The 12343-nt window shown below is 36.0% G+C and overlaps 1 protein-coding gene across 2 annotated transcripts; it reads left to right on the top strand.

Moving 5' to 3' along the window:
• The first annotated feature begins 10 nt into the window (after window positions 1–10).
• On the top strand, window positions 11–7461 carry snap23.1 (synaptosome associated protein 23.1). 2 transcript variants are annotated; one of them, XM_079458399.1, is made up of 8 exons: window positions 11–376; window positions 2110–2221; window positions 3625–3666; window positions 4364–4412; window positions 4564–4681; window positions 4792–4953; window positions 6445–6589; window positions 6804–7461. In XM_079458399.1, exons 1-8 carry the CDS (start codon window positions 366–368, stop codon window positions 6861–6863), a joined length of 699 nt encoding a protein of 232 aa, XP_079314525.1. In that variant the 5' UTR covers window positions 11–365; the 3' UTR covers window positions 6864–7461. The 2 variants fall into 2 exon arrangements, with proteins under 2 accessions (XP_079314525.1, XP_079314526.1); XM_079458400.1 differs by having other exon boundaries at window positions 33–172.
• The last annotated feature ends 4882 nt before the right edge of the window (window positions 7462–12343 follow it).

Below are 12343 nucleotides of genomic sequence, written 5' to 3'. Positions count from 1 at the left end.
TCTTTGACGCATGCGCACTATGTCTCCTGTCATATGACCGCACATGCGCACCAGTGTCATAGTCCGTCTGAAGGAATTTCGCAGAGTTTGGTGTGGCGAGGACAATAAACACTTATTAAAGACTTAAAGGGTACTCATCGATCATCAATCTACAACCCTGGAATAAAACTAAGTAAGTAACGATTGAAAAGCCGCGCTCCAGCTTTCGCTCAGCATTCAAAAACAAGATGATGGTAATGCGCTTCTACTTCCCAAAAGCGGAACTGAGTACGTAGCTCTGTATCATGCAACGAGTCCAACTTCAGCCATAGATAAACATACGTACCTTACCATTAGATTAAGGATAAAGGAGACCCTAAAACATCATGAGTAAACCGTAAGTATCAAATATGACATTGGAATGTGGTGTTGGGATCCTGGACACATGGGAAGATCTGAAGAACCTTTCCACCTTTGAGGATACTACTAACTTTCATAAAGTGATCCGTTTTTAACCATTGCAGATGTTGTTTTGGGTGTAATAGGTTCAACTTGCTGTGGGTTTTTCTGTCTGATAGTATCAGTTTCTAATGTTAAGGCAACAACTTAGAACCTAACGTTAGTGTCTGTGTGCGTTGTAAGATTTAGCAGATTTAACGTACATTGTTGTATATGGTGCAGGCACGTTATGGTTAAATCATACATGACCACAATCTTGGAGCAGACAGTGCTGATAAGTGTGTGTATAAGACAAGAAAAATACTGTTAAGCGTGTGAGAGGTGACGTAATGGCGTAATGGCTTTACCTCGAGGAACCGGTTTTTGTTGAAAAACTGGACACGCGTAATTCTCAAGGCGGTGTTTTTCACCCTCTTCAACGATCATAAAAGCTTGATTTTAATCCTGTTTTGAATTGAGATTTTGCCTCGGAAAACACAAGGAACACACAGGGAGTAATTATCTATGTTTGACTCCATTTGTCTTAAAAAATATATAGAAATAAATAATAGTTAACTTTAAAAATACAATTATGACCCGTCAGATATAAAAACCATTACAAAATTAACTTATGTATTGAGTTTTGGGGCCATATTCCAGTTGGATCAAAAAAGTGTTTCCACCAATAGAACCTATAAATAGCCAATAAAACCTATACAGTCCCTTTACAATTATACCCATCATATGACATTAGAATTGTGGTTGTTTTAAAGCAGGTTTTTGGTAGTTGTTTAAACAGGAAAAAAGCTGGTGAAATAAAGGAAAGACGCAAGATCTGTTCTGGTTTCCTGTGTACATATAGTTCACACACGCGTTACTGTACCATAAACATTAATATTATACATGTTAGCCGTTTTACTACAGTACATATGACGATTAGGCTTTATCTTTGGTATTCCAGTGGACAATTGACTTCTAGTCTGTAACACATTTCATTTGTTTATTTTTGTTTTCTAAGCATTTCGACCGTAGTGCTATAGCTTCTGCGTCACTAGCATGTGTCCTATGGTGAACACATTTTCTTAAAATTATCATAGAAAGATCACACCTTTCTTTCACACGCACCCATCTCTCTGTTAACACTGGGTACATGGTTAAAAGTGTTTTAGATGACACAGACATTATTTCCACACATCTAAATGTCAAATATTTAGCGTCTTTTGTCTGTGTTGTCTAAATCAGACACTCTTTTATTTATTTTTATTTAACCTGTGTATATTTTTTTATTAATATCTTTGCCATCAGTATCATAAATTAATTAACAACAAGTCACTTTTCTTGCTAAATTGTTTCCTTTGAGTTGTAAATGTTGACTTAAAGGAATAGTTCACCCAAAAATAAAACTCTTGTCATTGTCTGCTTTATCATCCCCCAATGTTCAACACTTAAATTTCACTTTTACTATATATAAAAAAATGTAAACATTTAGCTAAATAACTTGTGTACTGCTGCATTTATAAAACCAAAAAAGGATCGTATGAGGTTTCCAGCTTCATCATGAAAATATTCATTTTTGGGTGAACTTTCCATTCAAATTCCATGTGGTACATTTCCATTGGAATGCTGTGGGCATACTTGCTTGTTTGAGTATAAGTGACCTCTCAACTTTGACCCCTCACCTTTGATCCTCAGACCCCAAACTATAGAGTTTAAGACCGGAAAGGAGGCCACTTGGGACACCAGCAAAATGGCAGACATGACGGTAGAGGACATGACGTTGCGCGCCAACCAAGTTACAGATGAGGTATGCTTGTCATCCGTTACCATTGAGATCTAAAAAAGGATAATAATGGATCTTGTTTGTTTTATCAGATGCGATGTTCTTGGGTCGCAGTGTAACTTTCAACTCGTTGTTTATGACATTAAGTTTATGCTGATGTGAAATTGTTGACATCTGTCAGTACACGATCCGTTCCACCTGCACGATCCGTTCTGAGCATGCGCGTAATTACGTATTAGAAAAGTCATGGTTTTCCTACACTATTGGTACCGTGACGCAGGCGATGAAACATTTGACGGCAGGCGGCACAACTGGCAACATATTTTTAGTTTAACGAACGGATCGTGCAGGTGGAACGGATCGTTTACTGACAACATCTTTAAAATTTTGTACATGTCATTTTCTGTCCTGCTGAAATTCTAAGTATCTTAACACTCTTCTCTTAATCATCTATAACATTGTTTCTCTTTCTCTTCCCTGCTGCCCCTGAAGGGACTCACATGAGACTGTGGGCTGTAAAAAACTATTAGCATGAATGGTTTGCAGCGCTCTTGCGTCACAGCATGGTTGACTGGGGGTAAACTAGAGATTCATGAAACTCCCATCCTTCCATTAAGGCTTCCGTGTATTTTATTTAGTTAATGAGAATTAGACTTTGAGGAGGCATCGTGGCTGATCAAAAGGAGATTTATTTGATGGTATAATCTAGTGTTAAGTTATATCTGCCTATTGTCATAATGTATAGACCTGTTTGCAGCCATTTTGCATTAATGTTTTATATAGTTTATATTACAATGTTCAAATGCGTTTTATTTGGCTGTAGGTTCCCAAAGACCAGTTTCACAATCTCGTTGCGACGTAAAATATGAGAGAATTAAGGCAGATACTTAATAGCATCTCTGATTTAAACTTAAGAAGCAGAAGAGAAGCTTTCAGTGATTCATTTCTTATATTGAACATTTTCAGTCTGCTTCATATAAAGAGGTGTTTGTTTGAAAAGAAGAAGAATTTTTGCAGAACACATTTTTGCAGAAAATGTGAGTAATAAACAAAAGTATAATTTTGGCTAATATTGCCCAGCCTTCGATAAAACTCTTTCATCTATCCACATTCATGCCACATTTCACTTTGTGTCATTCTTGTTTTCCTTAGTTTGGTTTAATCCCATTACACAGGCATCTTCCAACTTTCCTGTTGTCATTAGGTTTTTTACTCTTTGAATCCATTTCTGAAATTACTGCAAAGAGTCTAAACTGCTCCCACGTATAGACCTTTTGTGTAAAAGATCCACATTGTGTACTTCCCATTTTCATATTTGCATCCCATTATCATATTTGCATCCAGAACATGTATGCTAGAATAGATCCTGCATTGTAATACTAAAGTGATTTACTAACTTTTCATTTATTTATTTATATTTTTTTCAGTCACTTGAAAGCACCAGGCGAATGCTTCAGATGGCAGAAGAGGTAAGTGGTCCAGTGAAGCATGAATACCAAAAAAAAAGGATTCAAAGCAACAACGAGCCGTTTTTAGACGCTTAAACTCTCTAAAGTTATTTTAGTGGTAAAAATAAATCTTAACTGGACGAATTTGAGTGCCGCTGCTACCTAAGCATCCCTCTATCTGCTGAAATCCCACTAGTATCTTCGGAACGTGGGTAGGTTCACAAGCCCCGCCCATCACCTGCTTTACGCCATACGTTTTACTCATAGCCTGTGTGAAGTTAGCCAACATCTAACAAAAGATGAGACCATAAAAATCAAAGATGCTTTTGTCGGAGAAAGCGAAGAAAAGAAAGAGAGAGGTATACGAATCAATATCGGACGGGCTTACACTAGGTGGCGCGAGCTGACAGAGGCAACGGGCACACCACCGGTTCACGATTTATAACCGTAAGGTAGCTGAGAGATAATATTTTGTTGCCCCGTTTCTCGTCACAAATTTATTTACATCAGTTTTGTAAACAAATTCACGAGTTTCGCTGACAACGGGGAAACTTTGCGACAGTATTTATGACGCAAGTATCATACATTTGCGTTTATCAACTACATGAGGTAACCATACACCAGAATGGCACATTGTTGCTTTAAAAAATCAATTTTGCTCTCTTTTCCCCTTTCTTTCTTTCTTAGAGTTGAACCTAAAGTTTGTGTGTGTTTTCAGAGCAAAGAAACTGGGGTCAAAACAATGGTTATGCTAGATGAGCAAGGAGGTGAGTAACATCCACATCCCCTTTATTATGTCTTCAGAAGTCTTTCTAAAAACCAAATATTTTGTGTTTAAACAATTAAATATCTGAAGGGCTATAAGGTTGCGACCCTGGCGGGTGAGATTGTGTCATTTTTGTATTCTGCCTCGCTCAGAGCAACTCAGGCGCGTCGACCAAGGAATGGATCAAATCAATCAAGACATGAGGCAGGCAGAGAAGAACATCACTGATCTCTCCAAATGCTGCGGCTTGTGCGTGTGCCCATGTGACAGGTTAGATATTAACTCACCTTCTAGCTTTTGGCTTCAGATTATTATAGGTTATTGACTCCGTTTATTTGAACGATGATCTGGGAATCTAACACACAGCTATGTTGTTTCAGAGTGACGTCCATTGAGAGCGATAACCGGTATAAGCGCACTTGGGGTACAGGAATCGACAGCTCCAGCACAGGGGGGAAAGAAGGGGGTGTGGTCTCCAGCCAGCCGACCGCCGTGCGAAATGGTCAGGCTGTTTCTGGTGCCTCTGGTGCCTACATCAAAAGGTGGGGGTGAAATCGGGTGTAGGCGATCAGCTTCAGTTTTTTTTGCAAGTTGTTTAGCTGAGGAATTGGGTGTATTGGAATGTGTAGCATTTTCAGGGCCATGTGGCTTTTGCCACTTCTTGAAATGCCATCATACAGACCTGTGCAGCATCTATCCTGTGATTCACTGAAAAAGAAAAGCTTACAGGACTTTGTACCTGTGCGGACAAGTTGATTTTTAACCTCTTTATGTTTAGATCTGGTTACTGAGCCAAAAGTAGCCTTTGAGTCCTTCCTTGTGTTTAAGCTCACTCTTGCATCTTTATATATCATGCATTAAATATTTGAAATTGTATTTAAAACACGAAATGTAAATTAATATATAGAGTTTTTAATTTTCTGTTGTCTCGCGTACCACCAGGGGTCTCTTCAAGTTCCACTGTGGCACAAGATTTGCTGATTAGGTTATGCATCCTTTTACCACGAAAGTTCTGTCATCATTCCCCCCCTTGTCATTTTCAGTCTGTATGGCTTTTTTTTCTTCCGCTAAACACAAAAGATATTTTGAAGAATGTTGGTAATTGAACAGCGCCAGCACCCATTCACTTCTATTGCATCAACACATAGCCAATGCAAGTAAATGGGTGTCGTCGGCTGTTCGGTTAACAACATAAATGATGATAGAAGTTTCATTTTTGGTGGACCTTTCTTTCAATGATATATAATATTTAAATGATGTATAATATCAATAAGACTGAACTATATCCGCAACAAAAAGAGCACGAGCTGGTGACTCTCAATGCTTCTTAGGTAGAATTAGATTGGACCAGGCCTTATGGCAATATCCTAAAGTCTGACTGAGATTCAGTCTTGTGCATAATATTGAGGCTGATTCTGTGTTGTGCCATTTTGTGTCACATATAAACTCCTGACTGTTACAGAAAAGGCAAGCACATTGACACTTGTGATTTAATTACTGTAAAGTAAAACTTTTTAATGTATTGCATATTTTTAAACCCAGTATCATACAATGCAACATTCTAGTATTTTTTTCTACTCCTCTAGTTAGAAAAGATTTTGGGAGGAAAGCTTTTAAGTATAAGGCTCCTGACGATTGGTATAATTTACCAGTGCATATATGGCTCTCTGACTTCACTTCATAGCTTTAAAAATGGCTTGTTTCTTTATTTTGAAACACACTGTAACTGTTTTAAATGACATAATGTTGGTTGATACTTAATTACTATATTGTCTTCTATATAGTTTTTTAATTGCACTTTATATATTGTACTTGAATTACTCCATGTAGGGGTATGTTCGGTGTTGAGGTGAATGGGTTGTCTGTTGTTTTATTTCGATTACATTTTTATTAATATCTGTTTTATTTTGCGACACCTATGTATCAGGACCCCCTTGAAAACGAGATGGTGCATCTCAAGGGGTTTATCCAATAAATCAATTTGAATAACAATGTACCAGTGCCCTTTATTAACATTTTTGCTTTCTCTAAAGAGTCACAAACGATGCTCGAGAAGATGAGATGGAGGAGAATCTAGATCAGGTGGGCGGTATCATTGGAAATCTAAAGAATTTGGCATTAGACATGGGAAATGAGATCGACAAACAGAACAAGACCATTGACCGCATCACTGACAAGGTAAAGCTAGTCTATCAGATACTCAGAGGGCTTATGAACTTCATTTATTTATTTGTTTTTTTTGTCTTTGGTGCATTGAGGCTCTTGAACTATGTATTGAACTATGTAGCTGTTTACTTTTTATTTCGCTGCATATTTGTTTTTACCATGTAATAATTACGTAATGCTGTTAAAATATTTTTTAACAAAATATTTTCTTAATTATTTTGCCCAGGCTGATATGAATAAAGCTCGCATTGATGAAGCCAACCAGAGAGCCAACAAACTTCTATAAAGAATGGACTGAAACAACATTGCTCAGAAGTTTGGTTGCCACTGCCTTACACACATTTTCTGCTTTATTGCAGTTTAGTTCCTACAATGCCATCTGTGCCTTTAAATTGCAATTTGTAAATGGGCGGATACATGCTTATGTGCACATATATACATATATTTACAAAACCTCCTGTTCAATCAAGTCTGCCCCTAACATGTGACACAAATATGCTGGAAACACAGTAATGGATCAAATACATAGATTTTAATCGTTGCTCTCTCTGCACTTAAGTCACTACTGGCTTATTGTGTCAGTCATTTGAATGTTTGGCATAAGACTTGCGAACGAACCCTTCAATGTTCTTGTATGCTGCCCTAATAGCCTTTGATCTGTGTTCTTGCTAGTCCTGATGTTTGGATCTTATGTTATTTCATTTCTGTGACTGATTATACTCCTATTAAATTATCTTAGAACGTTAATGAACCTTGTGAATACAGTTAGTCAGGTTCAATGTTTTGGGGAAATGTATGATAGCGTCCTTTTAATTACATAATGTACCATGCTATATAGTAATGGAACATTTCGTTTTGTATTTCTAATAAAGCAAATATAACCACTTATTTTTGTCCTATGATTTATTTGTTTGCAGAGAAGTGTAGACCTTGGTTTAACAGTAGAGGGTTCTACTACAGTGCTTATTGTAACACATCATAGGGTAGGTTTCCCCAGACAGGGCTTAAGCGTAGTCCCTGTCTTACTTAAATGTTAGAGGTCTCTTGATCGTCACTTGTACCGAAGTATATATTTTTGCGATTGTTTTGTCTCAAGATGCACACAGTAATGTTTTGTAAAGTGTGTTTTTAAGAACGATTTAAATATCCTTATTCAACTAAAGCCTAGTACTGACTTAAATTTTAAATTACAAAAGTTATTAGATATATTAAATATCTTTGATGTGCTAAGGTGTCAAACCTAAAGTTTTTATATTGGGTTCAGTTTACTGCCACCTGGTGGTCAGAAACATGAAGCGCATTTGCCAAGCATCAGCTTTCTGGTGTTCTTGTATTGCTGCTGGTTTTATGTCTGGCGCTTGATATCATCACTTTATTTCGATCTAATGAAATTCATTTTCAATTAAAGATAATAATGTGCGTAGCTGTTCTCCCGGGGTAGTAAGTTTGCTCAACAGTAAGTTAGAAAAAGGCTTCTATTATAATGACCCATTAACAGCCTATACAAAGATCCTACAAGGTCAGTAGTACCAAGAGTTATGCTTCTCTCCAGCTTTGCAAGTAACTTTGTGGTTCTCGAAGGAAAGAGATTAATAGCTGATGCAACATTAAAAATAATGTCCAAAATAAGATCAGTAAATGTTTTTAGCAGATAAAGTCGAAAGAGGGACAGCTGCAATTGTGATGGGGGACTTCTTGATTGGTATTGGCTGGTTTCGTTGTTTACAAGATTTGTCAGAGCTAAATCTAACAACACACAAAGTTTACTATTCAAAATGTGTAGGCCTATTGGTCAATCATGGTTTTAAATATAACTTGGATAGACAGGACTGAGTTTCAAGCATTACATTATATATGAAATATAGCCACATGGCGAGCATGTTAATAACACGAGGACACCGAGCAAATTGTAGTGATTTGCCTTTATTTTTAAATAAACAAATACATTTAAATAAATAATTTAGGTAACAGGACTGCACGTTGAGATTGACCCTTTACAGACACAGCTAAAATATCATAAAATACACAAAAAAGAAAATGAAGAAATACATTTTTATTCACACTGCCTTCAGAAGACCAAATTGATGAAACGTTCTGCTCTAAATATGAACATTTTAAGGATTTCAGAGGTGTAGATGGGTTTAACCGAACTGGGTAAAAACCAGGGGACACGACTACAAATGTGTAAATGTATCCAAGATATGAGACATTTTTATGATTTTTTAGCATAGATTGAATTACACAAAAATGCAAAAGTAAATAAGATTTCTGAGGGAGTTAACTTTCATATTTAATGGTAAAGTATGATAGATAGTGAGGATTCTTTCTGGGCAGCTTATATTCATGTTTTAAATTGCATATTTTAAAAGCTAAATTTGCAGGGCGCTTTGCCTTATAATAAAATGTATTTTAAAGTTAATATGTGTGCATTTTTAATAATGGAGGACAGATATGTCACCGGAAAGACCCAAAAATGTAATTGCATAGTTATTATGACACGACTGATGTATCCCATATAAAACCTTCACAAAAAAGGCACAAATTAAAAATCAACATTTATTTAACATTTACATAAAATCATTGTTCAAAACCAAATTATTATCATAGAGAAAATAATATATTTAAACATTTGCAAGTGTGTGTGTGTGTAAGAGTAGGATTGCAAAATAATCTTCAACCTTACTGAAGTTCCTATACATTGGAAGCAGTTAAGTATCAGGACTGATGCAGATACATGTTGTTTCTTAAAAAATACAAACAGGACAAACCATATTTTTTTTCAGTCCACTTAAAACGCAGCAAGAAGATTTAACAGTTCATATCTGTAACAACTTGTTTTAAGAATTTGTAATCTAAACCATTTAGATTTAAACATCCATGCGTTTTACGACTTCATCCTCATTGAGTGGCTAGTCAGAGAAAACAGAGAAGAAACATGCACAAGCCTTGGTCAGTTATTAATAAATAAATCCTCAGCAAACAGGCTTAAGTAAAAATACCTAATCACAGAGTTGGGACCAAGTCATTGCTTTGCTAGTCACAAGTCTCGCGTGAGTTTTATTCAAACACATGTCCTGCCGTGTTATTTTTCACTAATAACTTAAATGAATCAGCACATAGCAAATGTAAAAGAAGTGATGGTTTGGAATGAGTAGCAGAGGTTGTTTAACTGTTATAATGATCTTGGATTCCTGGCGGAAGGAAGTAGTTCCCCATTTACTTTAAAAACACTCCGATGTTCTTTCTGATCTCTTTCCAAAGCGAGCCAGCTGGGGCTTGAGGAGTGGTTAAAGGGATAGCTCAGCCCAAAATATCAAATTTCCTGTTTATTTACTCACCCCCAGGCCATCCAAAATGTAGGTGACGTTTTCACTTGAGCAGAACAACTACGGAGAACTTAAAGAAAATGTGTAGCCCTATGTGCTTTATATAATGGATGTGAATGGCTGCCATGCCTTCAAGAGTTCTAAAAGCACATATATCCAACACAAACATAATCCCAAAGAACCACTCCTGATGTAGAGGTTGCGCTAAACGCAACCACAGCTGGTTGGCCTTCCTTGAAAGCATTCATGTGGCTCAGTGGTGAGAGCATGGCTCTAGCAACATCAAGGTCATGGGTATGATGCCAGGGGATTGTATATAGTCAAAATCCAAAAATAAATGCGACATGAGCATGAGGTCTAACCATGGGGTCAATAAAACCATTACAGGTTTAGAAACGGGAGCAAAAAAAAAGTCGACCTCTATAAAACATTATCAACAAAATATATTTATTACACATTTATTTTTTTCTCTTTACTGAAATGGACAATTGGCTGAATGGGGAAAATAAAATTAGTTTGCCAATCAAATCAATTAAACTAACATTACTATGGAAAGTAGTGTGGAGGCTTAAAAATCTATTGTTTGGTTGCCATTTTTGTAAAGATGACACAATAAAACCGACTCAAAACACGTCGTGCCGTCAGGCCTAACTTTACATGGGGAAAAAGCCGTTGGGAATCTTCCCTCAGAAAACATTTGTCGCTAAAAACATATTTCTGATTCAATATAACGTTACGTTCCAAAACAAGACACAACTTTCTATCTAAACCTTTTATAATTCTAGGACAAAAACACAATTAACGATATTCTTTTTTACGTTTTACTTAAAAAAAATATGTTTAATGAATCGGTGTCTGGTGACAAAATGGCGACTTCAATTCTCCCCACCCCCACAGTGGTAGTGATGTCGAGTCCGATTCATTTCTGCGAACCGGCTCATTCGGTTCATTTTGTGTCGGACGTGTATACTTTGGCTTCTAAATCTAAATTAGGAAAATGTATTTTCACCTCCACAATGTTTTCTAAGCAGTTATATCGTTCCCACTCGCACAATTAATGGCTACGAACATTATTTTCACTATTAAATAATGTATCCCCTTTTACGTTATTGCAGTTTTCATTCGTTTTACAACCAGTATGAACAAATATTTTACCACATTTGAGAAAAGTAAAGTTTAAACATGATATTGATATGGTCTTCGCTTCGGTAAACTACTGCTGTGCTCTGCCCAAAATCTCGCGATAAATTATGCGAATGCATGATTTGGATACTACGTTGACTCAACAAATTTATTTAAGTTGAGACCACAAATACTCTATAGGGTGAACTTTTAAACTCTTTGAGACATTCAATAGTTACAATTTTAAGTTGAGTGAACGAACTTAGAAAAAATATGTTGAAACAACTAAATGGCGAATTTTTTTACAGTATACATATTGATGACATAATTTAATGTATTGTGATAAGGGTTGGACATCCCTTTTCATGGTCAATAAGGAAGTGAAGATAAGAGTAGATACATTTTTGTGATGCAGAGGAACTATAAATAAAAGGATCATAATACATGTTGGCACTCAGAACATTGGAACATTGCAAGAGCAAGAGTAAGAAGTAGCCAGACGTACCATTGCTCTTATTCAATTCTGTATTTTATTAAAATCTTTGTTTATAGTTTATTTAATTTTATTGTACAATTGTATGTATTGTCTTTTTTATACAGTTAAATCGATTTCTGAATAGTGCAATGTTTAGCTAAATTTCCATTCTAACTAGTGACTAATTATCAATCGCAAATTTACACTGTTACTCTGTAACATATAATGTCGATATGTTACAGAGGAGATTTGGTAAATATTTTTGTTAAGATTTGTAGGCTTTACCTTTTATTATTTCAATGTGGAAGATCTTTTCACAAACTTTATTCCTTTTTGTTTATAATTGTCATGCACCAATGAAAAATATTTGAAGTGATTTTCCATAGAAAAGTTCTGACTGTGGTAAACTCTGTTTATATTAATCCGATTTTTTAATCAGGTGGCAGAATTCTAATTCATCAGGATGGAGCACATGTCAGAAAAAGACGTGAAAATGAAAATAAACGGAGTAGCAGCTGAGGTATTGTTTTATTATTGATTCCTATTGTTTTATTGTAACTTGTTTACTGTAGATGCTGTTGTCAAGTTCCAGCTAAACTCATAGTGAAAGCAAATGTTCTCAAAGAGAATAGAAAGTGAAGGAAAGAGAGGACTGCTTTCACTATGAGTATAGGAATATTAACCATCTTAATTTCTGTTATTATACTTTATCATTTCACGTTGTCATAGAATGGAAATTTGGCAATGACATAGGAACAATGACATGGGTTTATGCTTTGCTCTCATTCCTTCTTTCACCCACCCAGTGATTTGCTATTTTCTCCATAATATAGTGGGGAACCA

The sequence above is a fragment of the Barbatula barbatula genome, assembly GCF_947034865.1.
Source record: "Barbatula barbatula genome assembly, chromosome: 6".
Classification (NCBI taxonomy): domain Eukaryota; kingdom Metazoa; phylum Chordata; class Actinopteri; order Cypriniformes; family Nemacheilidae; genus Barbatula; species Barbatula barbatula.
This window is presented reverse-complemented; position numbering and strand designations above follow the sequence as displayed.

Excerpts from the sequence above, each read along its gene's own strand:
- snap23.1 (XM_079458399.1), top strand. Across the intron at positions 4,413-4,563 it reads TATGCTAGATGAGCAAGGAG|AGCAACTCAGGCGCGTCGAC; the intron begins GTGAGTAACATC and ends TGCCTCGCTCAG. Across the intron at positions 4,954-6,444 it reads TCTGGTGCCTACATCAAAAG|AGTCACAAACGATGCTCGAG; the intron begins GTGGGGGTGAAA and ends CTTTCTCTAAAG.